General features: G+C 52.9%; 2 protein-coding genes across 5 annotated transcripts; one reads left to right on the top strand and one right to left on the bottom strand.

The window, feature by feature from the left end:
• Positions 1-57: 57 nt before the first annotated feature.
• ZMAT5 (zinc finger matrin-type 5) lies at positions 58-22,109 on the bottom strand. Of its 4 annotated transcripts, none has more exons than XM_010992294.3 (6): positions 22,008-22,109; positions 11,033-11,149; positions 7,856-7,918; positions 6,493-6,573; positions 5,181-5,292; positions 58-460 (listed from the first exon to the last, which is right to left on the bottom strand). In XM_010992294.3, the coding sequence occupies exons 2-6, from the start codon at positions 11,064-11,066 to the stop codon at positions 331-333; spliced, it is 420 nt and encodes a 139-aa protein (XP_010990596.1). In that variant the 5' UTR covers positions 11,067-11,149; positions 22,008-22,109; the 3' UTR covers positions 58-330. The 4 variants fall into 4 exon arrangements, with proteins under 4 accessions (XP_010990596.1, XP_010990594.1, XP_064337169.1 ...); XM_010992292.3 differs by having other exon boundaries at positions 11,016-11,149; positions 22,008-22,103; XM_064481099.1 differs by lacking the exon at positions 22,008-22,109 and adding an exon at positions 13,284-13,306.
• A 276-nt stretch (positions 22,110-22,385) lies between these two features.
• Positions 22,386-24,390, top strand: LOC105099458 (cytochrome b-c1 complex subunit 9). Its single transcript, XM_010992291.3, has 2 exons — positions 22,386-22,587; positions 24,125-24,390. Exons 1-2 carry the CDS (start codon positions 22,438-22,440, stop codon positions 24,167-24,169), a joined length of 195 nt encoding a protein of 64 aa, XP_010990593.1. The 5' UTR covers positions 22,386-22,437; the 3' UTR covers positions 24,170-24,390.
• Positions 24,391-26,154: the final 1,764 nt, after the last annotated feature.

The following is a 26,154-nucleotide window of genomic DNA, read 5'->3' as shown; positions in this document are numbered from 1 at the left end:
GGGCCAGCACACGGAGCTGAGGGTGCCAGACAAGGGGGAAGAGCGGCCACACCACCGTGGTGACAGACTTTCTTTATAAGCATCTGGAAGGAAGTCTTCTCAAGATGCCCAGGAAGGAAGGAGGGTGGAGGAGAGGGAGGGGGCAGAGCCAGGACCAGGGCTGCACCTGGATAGGAGGGGCTTTTAGGCCCCAGAGAGGCCAGGCGAGTCTGAGTCAATGATTTCAGATGCTCCATGGGGCACAGCAGGAGGGGGGCCTCGGTGTCCCCAGTACAAGCCCTTGTTTTTACTGTGGCTGACTTGAGAGCTGACCAGGCAGGGATGAGGGGCTCAGCCCCACTGGACACTGGGCTGCAGGGGCCACCCTCCTGGTGGGGGTGCCCGCAGGGATGGAGGCAGCTCCTGGACTGGTGGCCAGCCCACAGGGTACTGGAAGACAGTGGCTCTGATGGGTTCTGCCCTAGAGAGAAAGAGGACAGAGAATTCAAGTGGGGCACAGCCCAGGCCCTGGCTGGGACACCCCCACCTCAGCTTACCCTCCTCACCACTCCAGCTGTGGGGAGGGTCAGCTGCCTGTATAACCTTCCTTGAAGGCAGAGCCTCAAAAACATGCAGACCGTTTGAGCCAGCCATCTCACCTCTAGGAATGAGCCCAAGGAGATAGTGGGGTTGTGGGCAGAGACTGAGCTTTAAGAAATGGAAATAACCTTAGTGTCCACCTATGGGGGACTGATTAAATATATATGCACGTTGACAGCAGAGAATGCTATGCAGCCCGCGAAAGATTAAGGCAGACTTATATGCACTGATGAGGAAAGATGTCATGATGTTCTGTGTGAATAAGGAGAAAAAGCAGCTTATAAAATAATGTATATAGCATGATACTATTTTTGTTGAAAGATATATAACATATATAAATGCATAAAAAACTTGGAAGACACAGCAAATGTTAACAGTGGTTCTGAGTGGTGCAATTAAGAGTGATTTTTTTTTACTTCTTTATACTTTTCAAGAAAAGTTTTACAAGCACACAAGCCTTTGAAATCAGAAAAAAAAATACTGTCTAAATTTTTAAAAGCCTCATTTCTCATGCTAGTCACCCTCCTTCCCCTTAAGGTCCACCAACCCTGGGACTACCTCCTGGGAACCCAGTGCCCAGCCTGGGGTGGCCCTGTCCTAAAGGAGCCCACTGAGGCAAGAGGCGACCTCCCCCCATAACTGCCCCACATTCTGATCCTTCTGGACATGACCCCCACTCAGGCTGCTGATCCAGGGCTGCACTGCCCCTCAGGCTACGGAGGGAGTGTTTTGAACTGAGCTGGGAGCTCATGTCTCCCCTATGGGCCTGGAGCTCTCAGAGAGAGGCCAGGGGATGGGGTGGCATCCATCTGCTCCCTCAGTACCCGGGAGGCCACCCAGTGAAATGTCTGCTGATGACAAACAGCAACGCTGTGTGCTCTTACCGCCTGGGTGCTACTCTGGGCCAGACACCATGGCCTTGAGAAACCTCAAGAATCCTCAAGTGAACCCCATTTTATAAATGAGGCCACTGAGGTGCGTGGAGTCAGTCCTGTGCCCAAGTGACAAGTCTGGGACAGGGATGATGCACTTCGGCTCGTGAGCTCCCCTGCCCAGCCCCAGGCCCAGCTTTCAGTGAAGGCGAGGCCCTGGCAGCCTGCAGCAGGCTCAGGGGCCCAGTGGCCAGCCCTCTGCAGGAAAAGCATATCCCAGGCCCTTGGTGGCAGGTCTGAAGAGGCTAAGCCCTCCTAGGCGGAGGTGGGGGGCTGCCTGGCTGCGCTCAGCCGACCTGCCCCTCTCGGGGCCTGACCCGCTGCAGGAGCCTCAGCGAGGGCTTCAGGCAGCCCCGGGCACAGCCTCTGGGGCCTCCTGTTGTGTAAGGACAGGGAAATCCCTGCCCTACTGCTAGCTGCCTGCTGTAGAGCACAGAAAGCAGCTCCCAGCATGATTTATGGCACCAGGGAGATTTCATAAACTCCACCAGCCGCAGAGAAGGGTGGGAGTGGGGGAGGCTCTGCAGTTGCTGGAAGGGAGAGCCTCGGCTGCCAGCCAAGCCCAGGCTCCCTGTGGGGCTGGGGTGACCACAATTCTCCGCAGAGAGGGTGTGACTGGGGAGTCCCTTCCCGTGAGCCTCAGATCCTTCCTCTAGAAGATGGAGCAGATTCCTGGGCAGCTGAGGCCTCCTGCCAGGAGAAGGGCCCATTCCCTGGGCCTCACACCCCTGGGGCCCCCAAGCCCCTGGAGCATGCCCCTCCAGCCCACACAGAGCAGACAGGGACACTGAGGTGCACAGGACTCTGCTCTGGCTCCTCCTGTGGCCTGTCTGCCCCGTCACAGGGGCAGGAGCCGCTCTCCCTTGCTTTTCCCAGCAATTGTCCTCATTAGAAGGAAAGAGTCTTAGGGAGGCGCCTGGGCCAGGACAGTAGCGCTGGCCCAGAGAGGGGTGCAAAGGCAGGGCGGATTAAGAGGGATAAGGTCACAATCTGAAGAGCCAACAACGGATGAGGACGGGCACCGGCCCCGCCGGGGATTAGTCAGCTTGTCTGAGGCCGGCCCCTCCCTCCCGCCACCGTCCGCTCCTGGCAGGTGCCTCGGGGTCAGTCTGCTGAGGGGGTGGCAGGATGTGCCAGGCTGGGGCCTCACAGAGCCTCCATCTCTCCTTTTACAAGGAGGGTTGGCCCGGCTCACCTTGACGGTTCTGCTCAGGCTGGGAGGTTGGAACCTTCAGGTCTGGGTGGCCCCAGGTGGGCCAGGCAACCATCTGTACCCTGTGCCCCAAGGGGAGGAAACAGAGAGGAAGAGGGGCCACCAGACTGGTCCCCACAAGGGGCCCTTGGCGCTAACACTCAGGAATAGTTCTCCAGGCTGGGACCCTGCTCCCCAAATGCTCTCTCATGCAGTCAACGTGTCCTGGGCCTGTGCCAGGCTGAATGACAACACTGTGAGCTCAGGGCCATGAGGGGGCCGTCTGGGGGTGGAAAAGGAGATGTCTTAGCTAAAGCTTAAAGGATGAGTCTGACTTTGCCAGGCAGAGGGTGGGGACAGTTCCAAGCAGAGGAAACAGCACGCACAAGGTGCCCCGAAATCAGACATGCCCAGCACATCTAAGAAGCTGCCCAGAATCCAGCGGGATTGACACAGAGGCCAGATGGGAGAAGAGAGAAGGTGACCCTTACTGGCCCGAGAGGCGGCAGGGAGGTTCCCCGGGCCCAGGGAGCTCCCTGGAGGTGGAGGAAGCCCAGGAGGGTTTAAGCAGGGGCCGGGGCCAGGAAGTGTTTAGAAGCTGGTTGGGGCTGGGGTGTAGAGCATGGGCTGGAGGAGCAGAGGGGATGCAGGGGACCAGGAGGGGCTGCCGTGCCATCTAGGAGAGCCAGGGTGGGTGAAGGGAACAGAGACCTGCCTTGAGGGTAGGAGCCTCGGGGAACAGAGGGAGGCAGCCTGCTGAATCCTGCTGAATCCTGCTGAATCCACTGACCCCCGACCCTGCAGAGTAGGGACCAGGGATTCAGGGGCAGAGCCCAAAGCCTGTGGGTTGCAGGGTGTCTTTTTTCATGAGACCAGCCTGAAGGGAGAGGGCTGAGGAAGAACAAGGCAGTGAAGGCAAAAGCAATAATAAATGGTCCCCTCCCTTCCCACAACCTCTTTTTCTCAAGGCTGGACTGGCCTGCTCTGCCCAGAGAGTAATTCATTTTGGCTCCAAGCCCTCAGGAGGCAGGTGGACAGGTGCAAAGGCACAGAGAACAAATGGAAAAGCAGGTCCCCTGGAAGGGGCCAGGTTGGGTGGCCAGAGGGAGAGAAGCTCAGGGACAGGGTTCAGACTCCCTAGGGTTTAGAGTGGTCCCCAGTTGCAGGCTCTATTCCAGAAACAGTCCCTGCCATCCCAGCAGCCGGCTACCGCCACCACCACGGCAGACTCCCCGCTGGACAGGACCTCAGCCAGCCCCAGACATGGATCCCTGGACCAGTCCCAAGGGGGATGCCCACACGACCAAGATCAAACTGCATCAGACAGGATCAGAAGGAATGGACATCACCCTCCAACATATGAGGCATGACTGTACTATATATATTTTCAAGGTTGGGGGACAACTGGGCACAGATTTAAAACAAAGGTAAAAACAATCACAGTTAATTTTAAAATCGCTTAACAAGCTCTCTTCACTGGCACACGGAGAAGGCAAGAAGCTTAGCTCTCATCTCCTGGCAGAGCCTCAAGGGAAGAGCTCATCCCATAGACTGACTAAGCAGGTTCCCGCAGCCCTGGCCAGGCTACAGTCTCATGAGACACACCCGACAGATCATCGGGTCCGAAGCTCCAGTGCAGGACAGGAAAGGAGGCAGCCTGGTGCGGAACAACTTTACCAATTTGGGTAGTTCTCGAGCACATCCTTTAGCCCTTTTCCTCCCCACTCTCTCTTTCAAGACATGGTGGAAGAGCCCAGACAACCTGGCTTTGGTCTTGGCTGTGACCTTGAAGAGGAGGACTGGGACAGCACGCAGCACACACCTGAGGGCTCCTGACCCAAGGTGCTCCCCATACAAGGGCTGAAAGGCACCTGGTCTACTTCCCAGCATCCTGAGTGTTGGGCCCAGGCAGTAGCTGGGCCAGCCCCATCCCAGTCCCTTCCTCAAGGAGGCAGAGGGACAATGATAATGAGCCAGTCACACCTCTGTGCAACCCCAGCTCTGCCTGCTCTTAGCTCTTAACCCCGGACACATCCTATGAGCCTCACTTCCCCTTCTGCAGGGTCAGGGCAACCATGCCTACCTGGCAGGGCTCTAGACAGCACGGTGACTGGCTTACTGGGGCCTCAGTAACCATAGTTAGGCCCTCTGTCTGGCAGTGGACTTGGTGTGTGAAGTCAAGCTGGCTCGGCCACCTGCCCCTGCTTCAGCCAGTACAGACTCCCACAAGGGAGGAGCCACTAAGGCAGAGGGGTGAGGCCGGGCAAAGGAACCTTCAAGCGAGTGCCCTGCGGCCTCTGACCAGGGCCTGGAGATCCAAGAGCCCCTGACGTGGCCCCCACCTGGGGAGCTCTGTAGGGGTGTCCGTGCCTGGCCCCTGGGAAATTTGTGGAGACTGCTCAGCTTCAGGCCAGGGCAAGCTGGCTGGGGTCTTGGTCCCAGAGGGCACGGGAGGGGGGGACCCCCAGTGCCTGTACCTGCTGCTCGGGGCCGAGCTCAGCCGCTTGGCTCTCTTCTCCAGCCAATCCTCCAGACGGCCCTCGGGGAGCTCGGTGACGTCAAGTGGCCACTCCCTGGCCCTCCTCTCCTCTGCGGGGATAGGGAGACAGAAGCAAGTGAGGGGCATACTCACTCCTACGTGAACACCACCCTCTCACAAAGCACCGGAGGCCTCCTTGGGGAAGGAGCAGAGCCCCTGGCCTGGCCCCACCCTGAAGCCAACTTCCCAGGCCTGCCCCTTAGAGCCTCACTCTGCTTCCTCATCAAGTGGAGACAAAACACTGGCTGCCTCCCGCAATGTTTGCAGGTGGACACAGGATAATGTGTGTTGAGCGCCTGGTCCTCAGGAGGGGTCCAAACCAGGGGTCAGGGAGGCAGTGGCGGCTGCAGAAAAGGGCAAAGCCTGAGCTCTCCCCACCACAGGCCAACGGTTCTGAGACCACAGCTGTTTGAAGAGGTGGAGACCTGGCTGCTGCCAGGACTAGCTGGCCTGGCCCATGCAGCCTCACTTTCGCCCTGGTAAAGCTCCTAGAAACCTGAGTTTGTGCCAGGGCTGCCAGTACACTGCCATCAGCTCCCCAGGGCAGGGCACTGCCCACAGGGTCTGACTGGTCAGAGGGGAGCAAGGCCCACCGGGGGATGAGGGCAGAGGCCAGGCCGCCCCAGGCCCTCACTGGCTGCCTGATGGCCCAAGGCCCTGCAGACAGAGGGAGGAGTGAGCAGCCACACTCGCTGGGGGCTCACGTGAGGCTTGGTGTCTCCATCTGTTCAGTAGGGGCTGCTTGAGAAGATCGATAAAGACCATCTAAGTGGGAATTTCCTTTTCTGTAACTGGATCAGTGAGAAGTGAATTTCCCAGGGGCAGACATGCCAGTTTCCAAGGGAAGCTGAACTTGCTTCTTGGAGTCACAGGCTTGAGAATCCCAAGGGCAGGGAAGGCACTCTCTTCATCCCCTGGTCCCCAGAGCACACCAGGGGACCTTCCAGGGACTCAGCAGGGGCTCCATATATGTTGCCTGACTGTGGAAGGGGAGGGCAGGTGGGCGCACATGAATGAATGCCAGGCTGGCAGCCATGCATGTTACTTTAAACCTAGCTGGGGACGTGGATGGGAGCTCCCTGGCTCCTTCTCCACTCATGCTTGGGGTGGTCTGAAGGCAGTTCCTGACACCCCGGGCAGCTCTCGGCCTACCCCATGTGGCAGCTATGAAAGAGGGGGACATAGGGAGACACAAGACAGCATCCCCCAGCACCCACCCCCGCCCAGACCAGGGTCCCACTGAAACTCACCCTCCACCTGGATACTCAGCTCCTGCAGGTCTTGCTCTGACATGTGGGAAAATCTGCAGTTGGAGCCAAAGTCACACTGGCCTGCAACCAGAGGACAGAGTTACTGGCTGCCTGGGAACAGCTCCCACCATGGGCTGAGGGGCACCATGAGGAGGGGCCATTGTCTGGTCTACCATGGCCAGCCCGCCACCCTCCCCTGGCAGCACACCAGAGCCCACTGAAGCTTTTCATGGTCGACTTGCACAAGCCTCTGCGGGCTTGTCTCTTGTCACCTCCCCCTACCCCAGTCCCCAGCCCCGGCAAACTACCGGTGGGTCCCTGAAAGGGTCCTGCTTCCTTGTGCCCTCCGCCTGGTGTCCCTGCCCGTGGGGCGTGCACAAGCAGTTGGACTGCTCCCCAGGAAGGCTTTGATGGCAGCTTTGTCAAGGAGGTACCCAAGTCCAGGTGGCTTTCCACATCTCAACTGGGGAGACCAACATGTGTCTCAAAATAACAGGAGACTGGAGGTGTCCTAAGGCAGCCTCACCTACCAGTGGTGTGTTCACACCCAGGTGGAGACCGTGGGGAACAGCAGCCCCTGAGCTGCAGGCCTGGTGCCCATCCAGGGGGCAGCACTGTCTCCTGAGGGGAGCACGGCCATTCACCCCGCTTTCCTAGGCCAACAGCAGTACCTCTCCCCAGTGCTAAGCTCCCTTACATACTACAATGTTAAGGACTTTCCTCTTTCCCCTTTGCCTTGGCTGCTAGGAAACTCAGGGCCAAACCCTTAGCAAGTACACAGGCCCTCAAGGCAAGCATGGAAGAGACTAATCATTCTCCTGGCTTTGTCTTATTTTCCCTACCCTTATTTTCATTCATTTGGTTCCTTCACCTACTGAGGTAGTCTCTTCGAACCACATGCATCTTTATTAGCTGAGTACTGAGCAGTGAATGAAATCAACACCCAGCATCCTTTGTTCTAATTTAGAACCTTCTCAGCATTGTCGGACCTGTTACTGTCTTCAGTCCTGCTGGCTGGGAGGGAGGGCGCAGTGGAGGTCAGGCTCCCAGGCTAACTTAATCAGCCAGTCTATTACACCCATCAATGTCTCCTGGATTTACTTGCAATTTCCCTGAGCTGGCTTGTTCTGGGTGAGCCGATAAAATCACATTCTAGGTCTGCAGAGCTGAGGACCAAGCCCCAGAAGTCCTAAGGCACAACTCCTGGGATGGTCTTCGTTAACTATGTCAAGTCACCTGACGCACCAAGGCCACAGAGCGGGCTCGGGGCAGCGGCTGCGGGGAGAGGCTGTACAGAGGTCCACGCGGACCAGACTGGGCATGTTGGCCCCTGGGGGGAGCTGATCTGAGCAGAACACTTTACCTGTCAGTAGAAATTTCCTGCAGGGACGCTTGTTCTGCTCATCCAGCAAGATGGCAGCTGCATCTAGGGGGAGAGAGGGGCTGGGTTCAGACTTCAGATGCACACAGGCACTTCCCATCACCGAGATCAGGGAGGGAGTGTAAGAGCGGACAGCACAGGTGGGGATGCCAGGCAGAGGGATCCCAGCTTCAGGCGACCTCAGCCCCACCCACCCCACCACCCACACCAGCCACAGGTAAGGACCAGGTTTTAGGTTAGAGACCCTCAACTTTGCACAGTGGATCACCTGGGGAGTTTTTTTTAAAGTCCTGGTACCAGAAGACTTCTCTGTCCTGTCTTTGCAGCTTCCTGTGAATCTATAATTATTTCAAAGTAAAAAGCTGAGAAGCCCATTAGTAAACCCTTGGCCCAGGCATTGCTCCACTCCTCAAACCAGCCACCCCTGACAGGACTTCCCGGCAACATTTCTGGACATTAATCTTGACTCTGGTTTCCTCTGATTTTTCCTACTATTATTTTCATCATGTAAGTATGGTCTAAATTTTGTTTGCTTCTTGGTGGGCAAGGAATCAATCAGTCAAAATATGTGAGTGAGACACGTGAGGAAGTCTGGACTCAGGCTCGGATGGCTCCCTGGAGGAGGGAAAGGCCAGGCCTGGGCTGCACATGTTCCCTGTTCGTCCTTTTGGCCTTTTCTAGAGGCTGCTGGGGTAAAGCAAAGACCACGGGCTTCCGAGTCCAGGCACACAGGACCACAGACACGCTACTTCATCTCTCCAAATCTCAGCTTCTCCCCCATGTAAAACAGGAGGACAAGTCTCACCTGGTAGGGCTGCTATGAACATTTAATAAGACAGCGGTTGGAGAGCGCTTGGCACAGGAGGCCAGCGGTTCCCCACCTGACAGCATGTTAGATCTGTCGGGAAACTGGGGCTGGGAGTGGCCTCGACACCAAGTTCCCCGGGGTGATGCTGACATGCAGCCAGGTTAAGAGCCTCTGAAGCGGACGCTCAACAAACAGTAGTGGTTCTATTCCATTTCCTCCTCATGAACCTGCCATACACAGTAACACCCCATTTGCAGATGGGAAAACTGAGGTTCAAGCAGGGAAAAGGGGCACACGGTCAGGAAGTGACAGTGCCAGGTGTGAAGCCTGGCCTTTGAGCCTCAAGCCCCCGCCTCTTGCTGTGCGGTTGCTGAATTCCTGGTGGCTGGTGAGCAGCTGACTCCGATGGAGGTGCCTCGCTTCCTCAGGGCAGGGCAGCTGGGATCAGGAGTTAGTTATCAGAGGACTCCCATGGCGGCCTGCAGGAGCGCAGGGAGCAGCCCATCTGTCAGCTCTGGGCTTGTTGGACTCAGCCCACCCAGCTGGTGCCAGGGGCCTTCCCTGGGGAGGTGGGCTGGTAGAGGGCAGGTGACATTGCTCAGGGCCCCCTGGGGTAGGGCAGCTAAAACTGGAAGTGGGGCTGAGTCTGAGTCTTCGACAAGGGGCCCTGGCGGGGTGACTCAGTGTGGGAGAGGAGTTCCAGGCTGCCCAGGACCTGGCTGGCAGCTCTCAACCCCAGCCACGTGGCAGAATTACTAGGCAGCTCTTAAAGCACACAGAGCCCGAGCCCATCTTCCTCCAATTCTGTTTTAATTCCTCTGAGGGGAGGGCATGAGAACCGTCAAAAGCCCCTCAGTGACTCTGAAGGGCTCCCAGGGTTGGGGGCCCCTGGCCCAGGCCCTGCACGAAGGAGGCGTGCTCCTCACCCAGTGTTCAAGGCTCCTTGGGATCTGACCCTATTGGTCCTTCTCGATTCAGCTCCCAAAATTAACAGCTGCCCTGCTGCCCTGGGTTTGTTTGCTCATTCATTGAGACCTTCACCTAACAAACATTTACTGAGCATGTCCTGTGTGCCAGGCACCACTCCAGCACAGGGATTTAGTGGAGAACAGGTCAGACCCGGTCCTTCCTTCCACTCCAACAGTCACACTAATCCAAGTGGATATAAACAGGGTGAACAGCCAGAGCGCAGCCAGCTGACCTGACCTGGCTTGGGGGTCAGACAGGGCATCCCGGAGGACTCTGGAGGTGGGGAGGGCATGCCTGCAGAGGGGACAGTACTTGCAGTGGCCAGTGTGGCTGGAGCTTGGAGGGAAAGGTCAGCAGGGCATGGAGGCCTGGGCAGGACAGGAGTTCCACCCAGAACACACTGTTGTAACTGGGTGTGAGATCACTTAGGGGAGGGGCCCTGTCTTATTCACCTTTAGTCTTCAGAGCATCCCTGGGAACCAAGGACATGCTAAGTGCTCACACAGTGCTGGCTGAATGTAAGAGCCCATGAGATAAAGGGCCTGAGGCCAATCCTTCTGTGGACCTGTAGGCATCGTTCCTACTTTTGTCACCTCCCTGGGAGATGGGAACTGTTGTTACAGCTGTTTTACACATGAAAGAATTAGGGCTACGGTCTTGGTGAGTGACACCCTGGAACTGACATCAGGCAGCCAGCCTGGCCCATGCTGACCTGTCCTGACCAAAGTAGTTGTGTCATCAGCCTGAGAGGGAAGGGACTGTTCCAAGGCCATGACGCCAGGAGCAGAGAGGGTATTAAGTTCTAGCCCAGGCTGGGGTGCCATGTGCCCCTCCAGAGTCTGGGCTGTGCGGTTGTTTAGGTGAGCTGAGAGACCTGATGAGCTTCTCAGGGAAGTGGAAAGAGCTCATGTGCCAGCCTGGTGAACCCAGTTGCACCCACTCTAAGAAGCCTTTCCCAGAAGCAGCTCGGTTACTGGACAGTCAGTCATTCAACAGCCTCGTATGCACCCCTCCATTCAGGCAGCTGTCGGCCATTGCTGTCAAATGTAGCTCTGGTCATATGGGCAGCTGCCTACAGCCCTTCAAAGGCCAGCTTTGGCCCCTACCATCCATCCATCTCCACTCCCTCCGGCCACACCCTCTCTCTCCTGCTCCAAGAGCAGCTGGTGCTTTGCGCTCTGCCCAGAATGGTGCACTGGCTTTTTCCTACCTTTCAGCCCTGGGCTCAAATGTCAGCTCTGAGGAGAGCAGTCCTCCTGGCCATGTCCCCAGAGCCTGGCAAGGAGTCTGAGAACAGAGCCGTCAGTTAGGATGGCTGGGGAAAGGAGCTCCGTCAGCCCGGCCACGGGGCCAGCAAGCACCCACCTCGGAACATGTCGTACCAGAGCTTCTTGGCCTTGAGGTGCTGTAGCCCATTCAGGTGCTTCTTGCGGTTGTGGAGGTTGTCCTGGAAGGAGCGGTCACAGTAGTCGCAGAAGTAACGCTTCCCCATGGCCGCCCTGGGAAGTCACAGAGCACCAGGTCACGCCACCACCAAAGCCCGCGGCACCCCAGCAGCCTGAGCATGCCAAAGGCCAGGCCTGCGCCGTGCGAGAAAGGTGCTACTTGCCCCACCACCTCCCTTACAGCCCACAGCAGCTCGTGATGAACTACATGGGCCGATGCTTACGGCCTGAGAGGCCTCATTCTAGAGGGATCTTTTAATAGCTCTGATGCCCAGCTGCTACCCCAGGCCAGTGAAAGCAGAACCATGGTGGGTGGGGCCTGGGCATCAGCAGGTCTGAATGTTCCTCAGGGAGTTCCTGGATGAAGCCAGGCTGAAGAACCACCCCCTTAGCCCTTTGAGACAGCCCCCACCCCACCACACCCTGATTTCCTCTCCTCTTCTCTCCACACTGACTGGCCACACGGGCTTCCTCTCAGCTCCTCACACACACCAGGCACACACCCACCTCCTGGCGTTGGCACCTGCTGGTCCCTCTGCCAGGATGCCTCCCCCGGATCCCTGCCACGCTTGCTCACTTGACCCTTTGGATCTTTGCTCAAGTACTATCTTCTCGGTAATCTCCCGTGACCACTTGATTTAAAACCGCAGAGCCCTCTACTTGGCTTTCCCCATTCTCTGCTTCCTTTTTATCACCTTTGAAGTAGTCAGTTACTTGTTACGTTTATTATATTTTTCCTCTGACGGGAATATAAATCCATGTGGACTGGGATATTTTTGTTTTGTTTATCGCTGAAGCCGCAGCAACCCAAAGTGGTGCACGGTACAGTCAGCAACCAAATATTTGTTGAATAAATGAATTAATTCCCGTTTCCTTATGGGACAACTGAGGTTCAGAGAGAAGAAGTGATTTGCCCAAGGTCACCCAGTTGGTAAGCAGAAGGTAGACTCAGGTGCCCTAAAATCCCGCTGCTCGTGTCCTCTCTTCCACAGCCAGCTCAAGGCTTAGAGAAGGCAGAGGACTCAGGCAGAAAGCACACAGCTTCCCAAGGAGATCAGCTAACACTCAGGGGCAGTCACAGGGGGAAATGAGAATGTCTCAGGGTCGTAAGGCCCTTAAGATCCCTCAGTCAAGGTGACCACAGCTGCCACCCCTGACCCAGGAGATCTGAAGCCATGGGCAGATGGCAATTCTATGACTCATGGCCAGTCCTTGGGTCCCCCTGTTTGGTGTCACAAGACCAGAGGACAAATGGGTCCACTTGCGGCCACCAAGTAGGATCTTCAAAGGGTAAGCCCACAACAGCCCCTCACCTTTCAGGTCCTATAGTCTGACCCCTCACTTCCCAAAGCAGGTTGCTGCAGCCCAGAAGAGGAAAGAGACTTCCCCAAGGTCACAAGGCAGCAGCCCAGGCTAGTGGCAAAACCCCCAAATGCCCAGTATCTGGCAAATAAAGTTACAGCTGAGACCTGACCCACAGGGCAGATGGCTGGGGGAACGTGTCTCGGGAAGAGAAGAATGGGGGAGAGGCACAGACAAGCAAGCCACCTGGACAGTCCAGGCAGCTGGGCGAGCTGATGGAGAAAGCGCTCCTGCGGCAGACGGGGACAGCAGCCATTAAGTCAAGGGCTGTAATGGGACCTGGAACAGACAGTCATTCAAAATGAAAACGTATAAATCTCTCTCCTCCCATTACTGCTGAGAAACCACAGCCCAGACACATGGACTTGATATATTAAATTTGGCAGTTCTAATACACCCCGTCTTGCCAATAAACTTATAGGAATTGGATTGAAATTGTAAGAGATGAACATTTAACGGCCGAGCGCTTAACCAAGCCATTCACGAAGCCTGAAGCTCAGAGGACCTGCTGGCTTTGGAGAGGAACAGGGAGGGGAGGGGCAGTGGGAGGGGCGTCCCTCCGGGAGACTGAGACGAACAGCAGCTCTGCGGCAGGCTTGGCTGGACAAAACGACTGGGACAAAGGCACTGGGAAGCCAGCTGTGTGACCTCAGGCCTCTGCTTTCATTATAGGAATATGGGATGGGGGGTCTGACTGGTTGGCTGATTGCTCAGGGAGCAGTACACAAAAGTTTGCTAATCCAAACGTATTATTAACAAAAGAGCACCAACAACACAAATGACACTACTGATGTCTGGCGTTGAGCAAGGGCTCAATAAATGTTACCTAACATTGGGATCCACTGAGCACCGACCAGATGCTGGCACTGGGCTACATGATTTGTAATGCATTATCTCATTCAATCCTCAGGAAAGCCTGTGAGGAGGTTTCAGATGAGGACATTGAGGCTCCAAGAAGTGTAGTGACTTAGCCAAGGTCACACAGCTGGAAAGCAGCCGAGCTGGGCTCAGAATCCAGGCAGGATGGCTCTAAAGCCCACATTCCTCGTCACTTATGAACATCTCCTGCTAACAAAGCAAAATGATGACAGCTTTCCTTTATTAATCACTCACTACACCCCCGGGACCATGTGGTCCCTACAAACCCCAAGAGGTATGTATGTATTATAATCCCACTTACGAATGAGGAAACTGAGGCTCAGAGAGGTGCTGTGAGGTGCCCCAGATTACACATCCAGGAAGGAAAGCAGGTCTCTCCATGCCTGGGGCTCAGGTCTGCTGGGAAAGCCTCCCACCAACCCACCAGGAAATGAAGCTCACATGCCCCTCCCTCAACCTCCCAGCAACACTGGTTCAAATGATGAGCCTGGGTGCTGGGCTGTGTGTCCGTGAGCATGTGTGTTTGGGTAACCCCTCTCTCTCACATACAAACCATGGAGGGCAAATTAGCCTCAGCTGAGGGCCACAGTGGCAGCGCCACCCACCCACACCTCCTTCTGCCCACCCTAGCCACCCCTCATCCGGCAGAGGGCAAGTGCCCAGCCGTCTAGGACGGGTCCACGGACCTTGAGTTCTAGTCCCAGCCCTGCCAACTGAGGCTGTGGCTCTGTCACCTGCCCTCTCTAGGCCTCAGTTTCCCTATGTGTGAAGCAGGAGGCAGGCAGCTAGACCAGGTGACTTCTAAGAGCCTCTTGAGACCATCCGGGTTTAAATTCAGGTACCACCACTTTCTAATTCGCAGAGCCTGGCCTATAGGAGGCCCTCAAAAAATATCGGCTGTCATCACCATCATTACCATCGGCTGGCCCCCGAAAAGCCTGTATGTCAGAAAACGAAGGCGCAGAACAAGGAACAGGATGTCAGTGCCCAAGTGATCTCCGTGGTCAGCTGGTCCGTTACTGAGGAGGAAAGTGAGGCCAGGAGAGGGCAAGTGAGCTGCCTGAAGTACACAGCACAAGGCAGAGGTGGGATCAGAGCCTCAGCCCCGGGGCAGCCTGAGACCCTTGCCCACGCAGCAGCTCTGCAGAGGCCCCACGGCTGGGAGTGGTGTCAGAGGAGCAGAGCAGCTTCCAAGGGACCCACACTTCCCCACTTCACAGGCCTGACCCCACTGGGGCAGAGGCCCTGTTCCTGGGCAGGAGCTGTCCTTCAGCAAGGTGACCTCACCTAGGCATTGCCCAGGCGTGAACTTCTAGGGCTTCTGACCCAACTCCCTCCTGCTCCACTGCCTTGGCACACATCAGGAAGAAGTGCGGCTGCAGAATCCTCTGGACAGATACGCTGGGCCAGACACACAACTTGGCAGGTGGAGTGTATTTCGCTCTGCCTCACCTCTCAGCCAGGTGTCCTTGCACAAGGCACAACCTGCACCACCGCACTTGGCAGCTCTGAGTGGGAGGTCACGGAAGAGGGATGGGGACAGCTGGACGTCTCTATGACACCCAGACACCAGCATGGGTGCTGACTAAGCTGGCCCTCTCTGCCATGATTCATCCTCACCCTCTGGGGCTGGCGCACTCAGCAGTGTGTGAACAAGGCCCCGTCCGGAACACAGAACTCCCTCACCGGGAACACAGACGGTGCCACCCACCCACTCCCAGAGACCAGGTCCATGGCTGCAAGAGCATCTGCTGGCTCCCTGGAGCCTTGCCAGGTGACAGGGTGGCTTCTCATGGCCAAGGGGTAGAGGGCGAGGCTGGTGGGACCACTTCCTGGGGTCACACAGCACTGGGTTCAAATTCCAGCTCTGCCACCTCTCAGCTGGGTGACCTCTGGAAAGTTATTTCATCCCCAAGTCTGTCCTTAGCTATAAAACAGGGACCCCCCCCCACCTCTGTGAACTTCCCATGGCAGAGAATGGCGGCTGTTACTGCTGTGACCATGACCCTCCAGGAGGCTCCCTCCTCCCCCGACACCCCGCCGTGAGCACATCCTGACCTCCTGATGTAAAATTGAGACCAAAGTCACAGCGTGTACACTTCTGCCCCGCTTACCACCTGCTCAGTTTTCCATAGCTCTCCTCCCACACTGGTCTACTGTCATAGGGGCCTGCTCCCCACAGCTGTCTGTCCATCCCACTGCTGCACCTAGAGCAGAGGCTCACATACACAACTGCTGTCGGAATGAGGGGCGGAGGGCTGCAGAACTAGGGGCCTCCCACCCTCTGCTCGCCGACAGCTCCCAGGCCCTCTTCTCTACAAGCTGAATCTGGGGACGAGGATAAGGATGAGGAGGACAGAGAAGAGAGACATCTAAGGCCCCAAGGCAGGTCTCTCACTGCCACCCCCACCCTCCCTGCAGGGCTTCTGTCCACAGCAGAGCCCCACCCCACTGACTTAAACCACACCTGTCTATCCCTGCACCTGACTGCAGGCCTCTGGGCTCACAGGAAAGATTACAAGTTGAGACTCTGTGTAGTGGAAGAGGGAAGAAAAGAGAATGGGGGGTGGGGTGGGAGGAGGGCAGACGGCTTTGGATTTGATTCCTGGGTGCCAGGCACCTGGCTGTCATTCACAGACCCTCTGAGTAGATATTAAGGCGTTCATTTCCCAGATGAGGAAGTAGGTTCAGAAATACCCCTAATTTGCTCAAAGGCCTGGCCAGGAGAGACAGCGATAAGGACAGTCCCTCAACAACCTGAGTGCTGGGGGGCCCTCACCACGATGCTGCGACGCGCCGTGCCCAGGCATGCTGGAGCCAGCACCCACACTGGGGTCTGGCAGCCCCAGGGCCCGCCCCTTCCCTGCCCCACCGCTCCACCGTGAGGCTGGCGGGAGGCAGACATTTGTGCTTCATCGATATTCTTGGTCCCTTTCATCGCCAGCGTCTCAGGTCCAGAGCTGGCTTTGGCACAAGGCTAAAATAAGCCAACAGCTCAGCCGCAGCCGGGGGCTGGGAGGCACACTGTAATTATCCAGGACTTGTGCTCACCACATGCCGCCCTCAAGCTCACCTGTCATTTCTTCTAATTACGGCTCCGCCAGACCCCAGGTAAACAGCAAACCTCAGCCAGAGGACGGCTTTACTGCTTGCCAACCAGGAGCACGGCAGCCCGCCACATATGCCCGCTGTCTGGAGTCGATGGCATCAAAACTGTCCCACACGGGTGGCCTGCAGACTGCCCCCTCAGGACCCAGTCCCAACAGAAGTGCCAAGAAGACCCAGATGTCTTCCCTGATGGGAGCCCCAATATGTCAAGGGTCTCCCTCAGATGCCCTGGCCTTTTGTAGCAACCACATGGCTTTCTCATCCTGACCTCCTTCCTATGATAACCTCTTGGAGGAAAGTGGATCATCTTATTTCAGCAATAGGAGGCAGTGGGGACCCCACCCACAGCAATTTCTAACTCAGCAGGTCTGGGGCAGGACTAGGATCTAAGGAGGCCCTGATGCAGAGTCCACAGAAATGCTGGTCTAATACATAGATGATGGACTGAGGAACAGAGAAGGAGAGAGTTTGCCCAGAATCATGCAGACCACCTGCACCAACCTGTACTCTAACCACTCAACCAAGTCTGAACCCCAACCCTGCCACTTTCGGGCTGTGAAATTCTCAGCCAACTACCTATCCTTTGAGCCTCATCTGGAAGACAGGGGTAATGATACTATTTCTCAAGAGTACTAGGAGGATTAAGTCATGCGTGGTAGGTGCTTAGCCAGGGCTGCTCAACACACATCTGTGGACGTGACAGCCAGCCTCTGTGCCGCCCAATGAGCCCACGTCCCGGTGTCTGCACTTTGTGTTGTCCCCTCTCAAACTCTGTGTGACCAAGAGGAGGGAGCAGAGGGGATGATATGTCACTTCCAAGATTAGGTTATATGGCAATGTGGCTTCCATTCTGGTGTCTTCCTTTCTCTGATCACTGGCTCTGGGAGGAGCCGGCTACCTTACTGTGAGCAGTCCTGCAGAGAGGCCCACATGGGAAGGAACTGACACTTTCTGCTGATAGCCATGTGAACAAGCTTGGAGGCTGACCCTCCAGCTCCAGTCAGGCCTTCAGAGGAGAGCAGCCCTGGCTGACAGGTTGACTGTAATCTTGTGAGAGACCCTTAGCCAGAACCACCCAGCTAAACCACTCCCAAATTTCTGATCCTCAGAAACCTATGAGATAATGTTTGTTGTGTTAAGTCCCTAAGTTTTAGGGTAATTTGTTATGCAGCAATAGCTAATGAATACAGCGACATAAATGAATGGAAAAACTAAATCACTTTACAACTTGTGATGGCCACAGGTACAAAGTGCCCCAGAACCTAAAACGTCCTGAGTAAAGTCAAAGGAGGGCACCCCTTCAACTCATACTCACACCCCTAAAGTTCCATGGTTCCCTCTGCAGTCATTCATTCACCAGCCAAACATGCACTGAGCACTTCCTCTCTGCCAAACTACGATTCATAGCTCAGGACGCAGAGTCCCTGCTCTCACAAGAAGGTGCACTGAATATATGCTGGGGGCGGCCAACAGATGCGTCCCCAGAGGCAGTCATGGGTAACAAGCTCTGTGCCAAGTAGGGGCACCTGTATCCAATAGGCACTTACTCCAAGGAAATGATCAGAGATAATCTCAAAGATCTAGGTACCAAGGTGATCACTGCAATGTAGCTTCTCCGGAAACCAAACTCTAAATGTCCAATAGTAAAAAGAACTGACAGTTATCCATTGCTCACCACGTGCCAGGCAGGCTGCTCAGCGTCCCATGTACGGTGGAGGCAGGGGTTCACTGATGATGCACAAAGCCTATTTCCTCATCTTACTCTAAAAGTAACTTTGGGTAGCGGGAACCCACGACTGGCAAGGAACCAGAGTAGGGGGTGAGCCACATCTATTCAGTGGAGTACTGCACAGCCACTAAAAATCAAGTCAAAGGAGTACATCAACTATACTACAATTTTAAAAAATCAGTCAAAGGGAACAATTCCCTACATGGAAAAAATGTTCACTCCATAATATAAATGAAAAATGGCTCACTGTCACAATGGTGTGCACACATGACTCCACTTTTTTAAGGAGAAAGAACCTCCTGCCCCAACACACACACACACACACACACACACACACACACACACACACACACACACACACACAGAGAGACTGGAGCAGACACAAAATATTTACTGTGGTTACGTCTGGAGAATAAATTATGATGTGCGGGATTTTCTTTTTTCATTTTTTTGTTTTTCTGTTTTTCTAGGTTTCTACATTTAGCGTGTGTAGTTTTAAATTTTTCCCAAAAAATTCCCTTCAAAAAAAGTAGGAAATGGTGGGGGAGGGTATAGCTCAGTGGTAGAGTGCATGCTTAGCATGCAGAGGTCCTGGGTTCAATCCCCAGTACCTCCATTAAAATAAATAAATCAATAATTTTTAAAAAGTGGGAAATCTGTCAGGCAGGGATAAATCCTATTCCTTCTCCCTCAGGAGGCTGCCATGGATGGTTCCAGTGACCTGGTTCACCTGGATGAACCAGCTAGGCGTGGTGCTGAAAGGGATCCAGTGTAAACATTTTCCTGGGTTCCCGGCTGAAGGCTGAGAGCATGTGCCCTGATTCCACGCAGACGTGGCTCAGAGGTTGGCTGAACTCAAATCAGACGTGGCTCAGAGAAGGTTGGCTGAACTCAAATCTGGGCTCAGGAGCTGTAGGCTGGAGACACAGTTTCTCAACAGATAGAGGTCCCAGGAGGCCAGAGTTTCCAAATAGGAAGGTAAAAATAGCCTGAAGGAGGCGACTCAGAACCACCTCTACCTTTCCCTTCTCCCTACCTTCCCCCTCAAGTTTGGGCTCCAAATACCGTGTGACCTTCTGTCACCAATGTCACTGCTGCCCAACTCAGGTCTCAGCCCTTCACATGTGGACGAGTCTTAGTCTACCCTACCCTGGGCAGCATCAGATCAACCCTCTGAAAACAATTCCTTACAATTTTTCATTGCTCCTGGTGAGGAGTTTCTTAAAAATGAAGTCTCCTGAACCAGAGCCTCCAGAATTCTGACTCAGCAGATCTGGAGAGGGGCCCAGAAATTTGCATTTTAATCAATGAGTCTAGCACCCCCTAGTAGGTACCCCCTGAGAAATAAAAGCCTGGAGAACTGAGCTCCACTGCTCATCAACCTCTCCATCCTCTGCATCCTAAAGGCAGCCTCTGCTGAAGGCGGTCACTGTGCGTAGACAGAGCCCCCAGGTTCGTGTCCCAGTCAGAAATCAGTCAGAACATGAACAAACTCAGTGCTCTGAAATGGTAACTGCACCTTGACTGAAATGCTAAGTACAACTCATTAGAATGGATAAAACTGTCTTCTTACTGGCTAAGTGTCTTGTCACAGTCCATGAAAGCTTAGAACTGAAAACAGAGTTAAGTAGAGTAAATCAAAATCATTGTATTAATGTTCCTGTCCTAAGTTTATTAATAAGGAGTATACTTGGTATTGAAAAAATCACACTGAAGAGAATTTGACACATTGAGTATATGACAGGAAAGCATTGTGATCTCAATTTTAAGTTAAAATATGCAGAGAACTGATAAAATATGTCAGTAAGTGATATTAGACTTGCTATTTTAAGTTGAGAGGTTAGCAAATGGTTGGAAACACTGGCTGCATAAAATGGGGTGCTATAAAACCTAGTAAGGGTGCCTCATACCCTAATTTCTTGTCAGAGATGGATCCTGTATTTTTTGGATCCCCAGACTGAGAACAAGTGATATAAGGAGAATTTAACTAAGTCTGTTAAGAGTATTGAACTGTTTATAAGAACTCAAAATTCATCACATTTGTAAGTTTAATTTATTAGACTTTCTAGTAACTATTTAAGTATTCTGGGGAAATTGTGCTTGTTAGGGTATGTATCTGAAGTACTTAAAAAGAAAATCAAATATATTAAATTTTTAAGTGGAATTAAATGTGTAGGGGATTGTAGATAGGGCTGAAAGTTTAAAGGAATTTAGTTTTGTTCAACTTGAGTTCAAACATTAATCAAAGGGAAAGCTAAGGTCATGTTTCTTATTTTTCTACATTTATGTGTAGAATAACAATTTCTAAGTAGAAATGGATGGCTTAAAGAACATTAGATTTTTTTTAAATTGTTGCTCCAAAATTAACTAAAAAGGCAAAGATAAAACCAAATAAAACAAGTCACACCTTAATTCCCTGTGGTCTTCCCTTTTCATCCCACCTAAATTAATTCCTCCCTCCTCTGAACTTCCCATCAGCCAAATTTGTTGTTAGGAAGACATTAGTATTCTTCCCAAGAAGCTTCACAAGTTCTTGCCCCAAGGGGCTCCCAGGATACTTTGCAAATAAAAAATAACCCCAGTAAGCATAACTCATCCTGGATTTAGAGCATTTCACATTTTTTTCTCCCAACCTCCTAACCAAGCATTACTGTTGCTTTTACAAGTGAGAGGCAGATCCAGGCCTCAAATCCAGTCTCTGGTTTTCAATGCCACACCTATGCCAATGGCTTGTATTTCTGGCTCAGACCTCTCCTCTGAACTCCAGATCCAAATCTCCATTTGCCTCTGGACATGTCCACTGATGCCTAAGGGGCAGCTCAAACTTAACGTGGCCAAACAGAGCTGAAGATCATCCCACTGATTTTAAATGGGTGAGGTCAAAACTCACATGTCATCCTGGATTCGTCTTTCCTGTACACCCTGCATGCATCTGTCAGCCTGTTTTGTCTGTCCTACCTCCCAAAATACATCCCAAATCTGATCACTACTCTAATCCGCACCCTAATCTAAATTATCATTCTGCCTCAACTGACCCACCACAGTAACTCTCTTCAGTCTGTTCACCAGGGAGCAGCCAGAAATGATGACATTAGAATGTAAATTTAAATTACCTCATGTCACATCACAGCTGAAAACCCTTCGGTGTCAGGAAAAAAAAAAAAAAAAAAAGACTCTTTTCCATGGGTTACAAGGCCAGATATGAGCTGACCTGAGAATACTTCACACTCCACACAATACTTTTCCCTTGAAACACCCCAGGACTGCAGCAGCCTCATGGCCTTTGCACCAACGTTTTCCTGTTTGAATGAGTTATTATCCATCCAGGTTTAGGGTTAAGTGTCACCCTGGGACACCCTGGCTAAAATATTACCACCACTACTTCCTCCCCAATCAACCTGTCTTCTGCTTTTCAAAACATTGCTGCACCTCCCTGTCTGCCAACACACAGCAGAATGAGCGCTCCATGAGAGCAGGCCTTGTTCACCGCTGGGTCCCCCGCGCATGGCCCAGAGGCGCTCAGAAACGTTGGCTAAACAGGCTTAGTACTCCAAAGTCCTTCCTATTTCTATTCCCAAGAAGAAACGAGTGGGTTCTAAGTCTCCCATCTTCCAAACCAGGGTTGTCAGCTGCGAAACCCAGGGATACGGGGAACAGGAAGCATGGGCAGAACAGCCCCTTCCCGTGAGGCCGAGCAGAGGGGTCCAGCCCTCAGGACTCGACTTTTGCCACCGGCTCCAACTGTAGACCTGGACCTGGGGCTGACAGAGGACACAGGAGCGACAAGCCTGGGACCAGGCACCCCTCCCCACGACGTCCCGCCAAAGAAGGTACCTGGCTCCTCGAGGCCCGACGGCTCCGAGCTCCTCCTCCTGCGCCCTCGCGCCGCGAACTGCTTGCTGGGATTCGTAGTCCTTCCTTAGGTATTGATCCGCTCGTCCCAGAAACCTTTGCGAATCAAAGCGCCGGAGGAGGTGGAGGAAGCGCGAGGGCTTCTGGGTGTTGTAGTTTAACAGTTAATCAGCAAGAAATGATTAAGGAGAAAAATTGGGTAATACATTTTATCGAACTATTTTAGCTGCCATGATCTGAATTTTAGGAGACTTTAATCCCGCTCAAAGCCATCAGTTACCTCCACGGTTTAAAACGACGAGCAAGAGATTCAGAACTACAAATCCCATAAAGTGCTCCAGGTCGAAGACCTTCTGAGAGAAAGGTCGGTCGCGGCGCAGGCGCGGTGGCGCTAGTTCTGCAGCGGACAAACATGGCGGCCCCGACGTTGACTGCGAGGTTGTACTCCCTGCTGTTCCGCAGAACGTCTACCTTCGCCCTCACCATCGCCGTGGGCGCCCTGTTCTTCGAGCGCGCCTTCGATCAAGGCGCGGACGCGATCTACGAACACATCAACCAGGGGGTGAGGGCCTGGGCCATCCCTGACCTTGGGCCCCTCTGAGGGGTGACAGTGGGAGTGGAGGTGGGGCGGGACTCAATCTACCTTTACGAGGATGGGGGTAAACCCTGGGCGTCTTCTGTCTGTAGGCTGCTGTCTGTCGGTTTTGCCTGGTGTGAACTCTAAAACGTTAAACGAGGTCAATAGATCTCATTTTGCAGGGGGTGTAAGTATTACTGCCTCCCACCTCACATACCCACGTGTCCATTTGCAGAAACGAAAAACTAAAGTCTAGTGAGGGCAAAGGACTTGTTAGGGCCATACCACCAGGAGGTCAATGGCAAGCCAGGGCTGTACCCCGGGCCCCCTGTCTCGTCTGAGGGTTTCAGGGGCAGATTTGTGCGGGCAACTGTCGCGAAAAGAACATTTTAGACAGTGGCCTGCCTTTTTGTATAGCACTTTTTGCCTCCAAAGTCTTCCCTTGCTGGCAGCGTGGTATAAATAGTGGTTAACAGTAGGAGAAGGTATGAAATCGGAGAGCCCTGGATGGGGACACTGGACTTTATCACTTAATAACTGTGGCATTAAGTTGGGCAAGTTTCTTAATCTCTCTGAACTTCACTTTTATCTGTGATATGAATATGATAATAATATTAACTATCTCAGGAAGTTATTGTGAGGATTATAAGAGATGCAGGCAAGGTTCCACAGTACCTGGTAGGTGGTGCCACTCAAAAAGTAGCATTTGTTACATTCCTCAAGAGGAAGTGGAACCATAGAATAGAGAATAATGACACCTTTTAGAGTCCCTGTGTGCCAGGCACTGTGCTAGATGCTCTGCATGCTTTATATCATTAATTTGTGGCTCATAGTGGGGAAAGTCATGGACGGATAAGCCCTGTTCCACCACTCACTCCGTTTTTAATTTGAAGCTGTCTGGCCCTACAGCCCAGGCAGGCTCCATCCACTGATGTACTCCTTGTGGCCAGGACAGCTTTCTGTCGTCACGAAAGTGCTGCCACTGTTCCATTTGCAAGCAGTTCCTCTGGTCATTTCCAGTGTGTGGGGAAGGCATCTCCGTACGTTGTCATAACCCATCCATCTTCTGTGCTTTGAGGGATGAGAATCCAGCTGGTTTCTGACCCAAGGACCATGGGTCTGAGGAAATTTTAAAAATGGCTCAATGTGAAGTATTTGGTGACCATGCACTTAGGACCTCTTAAGTAATACCTGTGAGTTGAAGAAATGAGACATTTTCCAGCCTCTGTTCCTTAATAATTGTGTGCTTTGGGGCAGGTCCCTCAACCTCCCTACCTCAGTTTCCTGTAAAGTGGAGATCATGCCTTCCCACTGACTTCCCACAGTGATTGAGAGCATCAGAGCATTCTGTAAATGTTAGGAATATACATCAGGCCTGGTACGGCTTCCAGTTTGCCCACTGCAAACCGTCAGGACACGGTACATGCTTCTCTCAGGCTTGTTTTAGAGACCAGGGCAGTGGGACTAGTTGTAAAATAGGAGAGGCAAAACTGAGTTTGTGGCTCTTCTCTTTAAAATGCAGAAGCTGTGGAAACACATCAAGCACAAGTATGAGAACAAGGAGTAGTTCCTACGAGGCCCCCATCCAGGCCAGAAGGACCGGGGCCACCAACCCACTGTTTGCCCAGAGCCAGGGCCTCAGCTAGAGGATGATGTCCACGTCACTCTCCACGGACCACCTTCAGCAGCTGGCAGGAAATGGCTTCACCTGATAGACTCTTTAACTTCTGCTGTGTTTGAAGTATGTTTACCCAGAGTCATCAGCAAATAAATGTAAATTGTCCTTGAGGCCTGCTTCTGCATTGGGTGCTTTTTAACTACCTGATCTTCACTTACCAGTTATGTGACACCACTTCAAAGCCCTCTGCAAACATCCGAAGGGCAGAATCCATTATTTTGGGTTTCCCATTAACTTCCAGAGAATTCTAGTTTTCAAACCATGAACTAGAGTTGGAGATGTTATCTTCAACTTGGCTTCTAAACTGGTAATTCCATTCTTAGTCACGCAGAGGGACACTAACTGGCTTGGCCGCAGGGAAGCACTGTGGACCCAACTGGGGAGCAAACTGTGGCCTGAGGGTTTAGTCTCCATTCTGCCTTTAACCTGCTGAGTATCTTTGGGTACCTGGACTTTGGAAAACGTGCACCGTGACTGGGAGCAGTCGTGGAGAGCACCAGGGTGTGCTGAGCAGGAGCAGAGCAGCTCTGTTTGGTCACTGACCTGGGAAGATGAGCAACTTACCTGCCCCCCAACTTTCACCTGGAGCCTGGCATGATTTGGCCAGAGCTGGATCATCGTCTGGCAACTAATGGGGCTAGAAGAGGCAGGTCGGTGAACCCAGGCAGGGACAGGAGAGACCCTAGGAATTGCCCACTTTGTCCTATCTGAGGCGTATCTTGATCAAGTCAAGGCCTAGAGAAATTATGACCTGCCAAAGGTAGCACGGCTCTGGGGGCCAAATCAAAACTTGAACAAAAGTAGAGGTTATTCTAAGACTTCTAAGAATGATTTCAGCATCACATAGAGGATAACTCAGGGTTGAAGAGTGCCACTTACATTGCCCTTTTCCCAGCCATTTGAGGGCATGGTGCTGGTGAAAAACAATAAAGCAGGGAACGTTCTCAAAGAGTTACCCTGTGTTATTCTTGAGTACCTGATGACGAGCTCAGGGCAGCAGGCTTAGAAGTGCTTAGCTGATCACCTGCCTCAGGTGGGGCACAGTCTGACTCAGCCCAACCAACAAGCCTGTTCCTAAGCCATTCTGTGTTAAGGTGTCCCATTGTTTGTCATCAGCATTTCTGGGCTTTGAGGTTGTGTCTGTGTGTTTCCTTTCAATAAGAGCCGAACATTAAAGTAACAATAAACCCTGTTTTTCCTATTTTATGGGATTGAGTAGTGTCCACCCAGAACCTCAGGATGACCCATTTGGAAATAGGGTCATGGTAGATGTAATTAGTTACATTAAGATGAGGTCATAATGGATTGGGGTGGGCACTAAATCCAGTGACTGGTGTTTTGTAAGAAGGCCATGTGAAGAGAGAGACAGACAAAAGAGTTGAGCTTTCACAGGCTAAGGAGTGCCAGAGATTGCCAGCAACCTCCAGAAGCAAGGAAAGGGGCAAGGAAGGATTCTTTGCTTAATTCTTCAGAGGGACTGTGCCCCTGCTGAAACCTTGATTTTAGAATTCTATCCTCTAGAACTGGGAGAGAATAGATGTCTGTTGTTTTCAGCCACTTGGTTTGTGGTAATCTGTTCTGGTGGCCCTAGGAAGCATATACGCCCATCGTATTGGCCAAGCTAAAGAATGACATACCCTACCTTGTCAAGGATGTGGAAAAATGGCACCGATTTGCTATTGGGAAGGGTGTGTCAAGTGGTGCCATCTTCCTGGAGGATATTTTGTACATGTGTATTAAGGTCCTTAATAAAAATATCTTCAACCCAATAAATTCCACTTCTAGCAAATTTGCCTTAAAAAAATGTCCACGAAAGATACCTATCACGATATTGTTTATAATAAGGATGAAAGGGATGAAAACAAGTAAAGTAT

This window comes from Camelus dromedarius, chromosome 31 (assembly GCF_036321535.1).
Source record: "Camelus dromedarius isolate mCamDro1 chromosome 31, mCamDro1.pat, whole genome shotgun sequence".
In the NCBI taxonomy this organism is placed as follows: Eukaryota; Metazoa; Chordata; class Mammalia; order Artiodactyla; family Camelidae; genus Camelus; species Camelus dromedarius.
This window is presented reverse-complemented; position numbering and strand designations above follow the sequence as displayed.

What these genes read in the sequence shown, in the direction of transcription:
- ZMAT5 (XM_064481098.1), bottom strand. Translation starts at nt 13,348, where the DNA reads ATGCATTACAAATCATGTAGCCCAGTGCCAGCATCTGGTCGGTGCTCA. An exon ending in CAGGAAATTTCTACTGACAG is followed by an intron (nt 6,574 to 7,855) that starts GTAAAGTGTTCT and finishes CTCTGGTTGCAG; the next exon opens with GCCAGTGTGACTTTGGCTCC. An exon ending in AGCTCGGCCCCGAGCAGCAG is followed by an intron (nt 4,361 to 5,180) that starts GTACAGGCACTG and finishes GTTCCGCACCAG; the next exon opens with GCTGCCTCCTTTCCTGTCCT.
- LOC105099458 (XM_010992291.3), top strand. Translation starts at nt 22,438, where the DNA reads ATGGCGGCCCCGACGTTGACTGCGAGGTTGTACTCCCTGCTGTTCCGC. An exon ending in ACGAACACATCAACCAGGGG is followed by an intron (nt 22,588 to 24,124) that starts GTGAGGGCCTGG and finishes TTTAAAATGCAG; the next exon opens with AAGCTGTGGAAACACATCAA.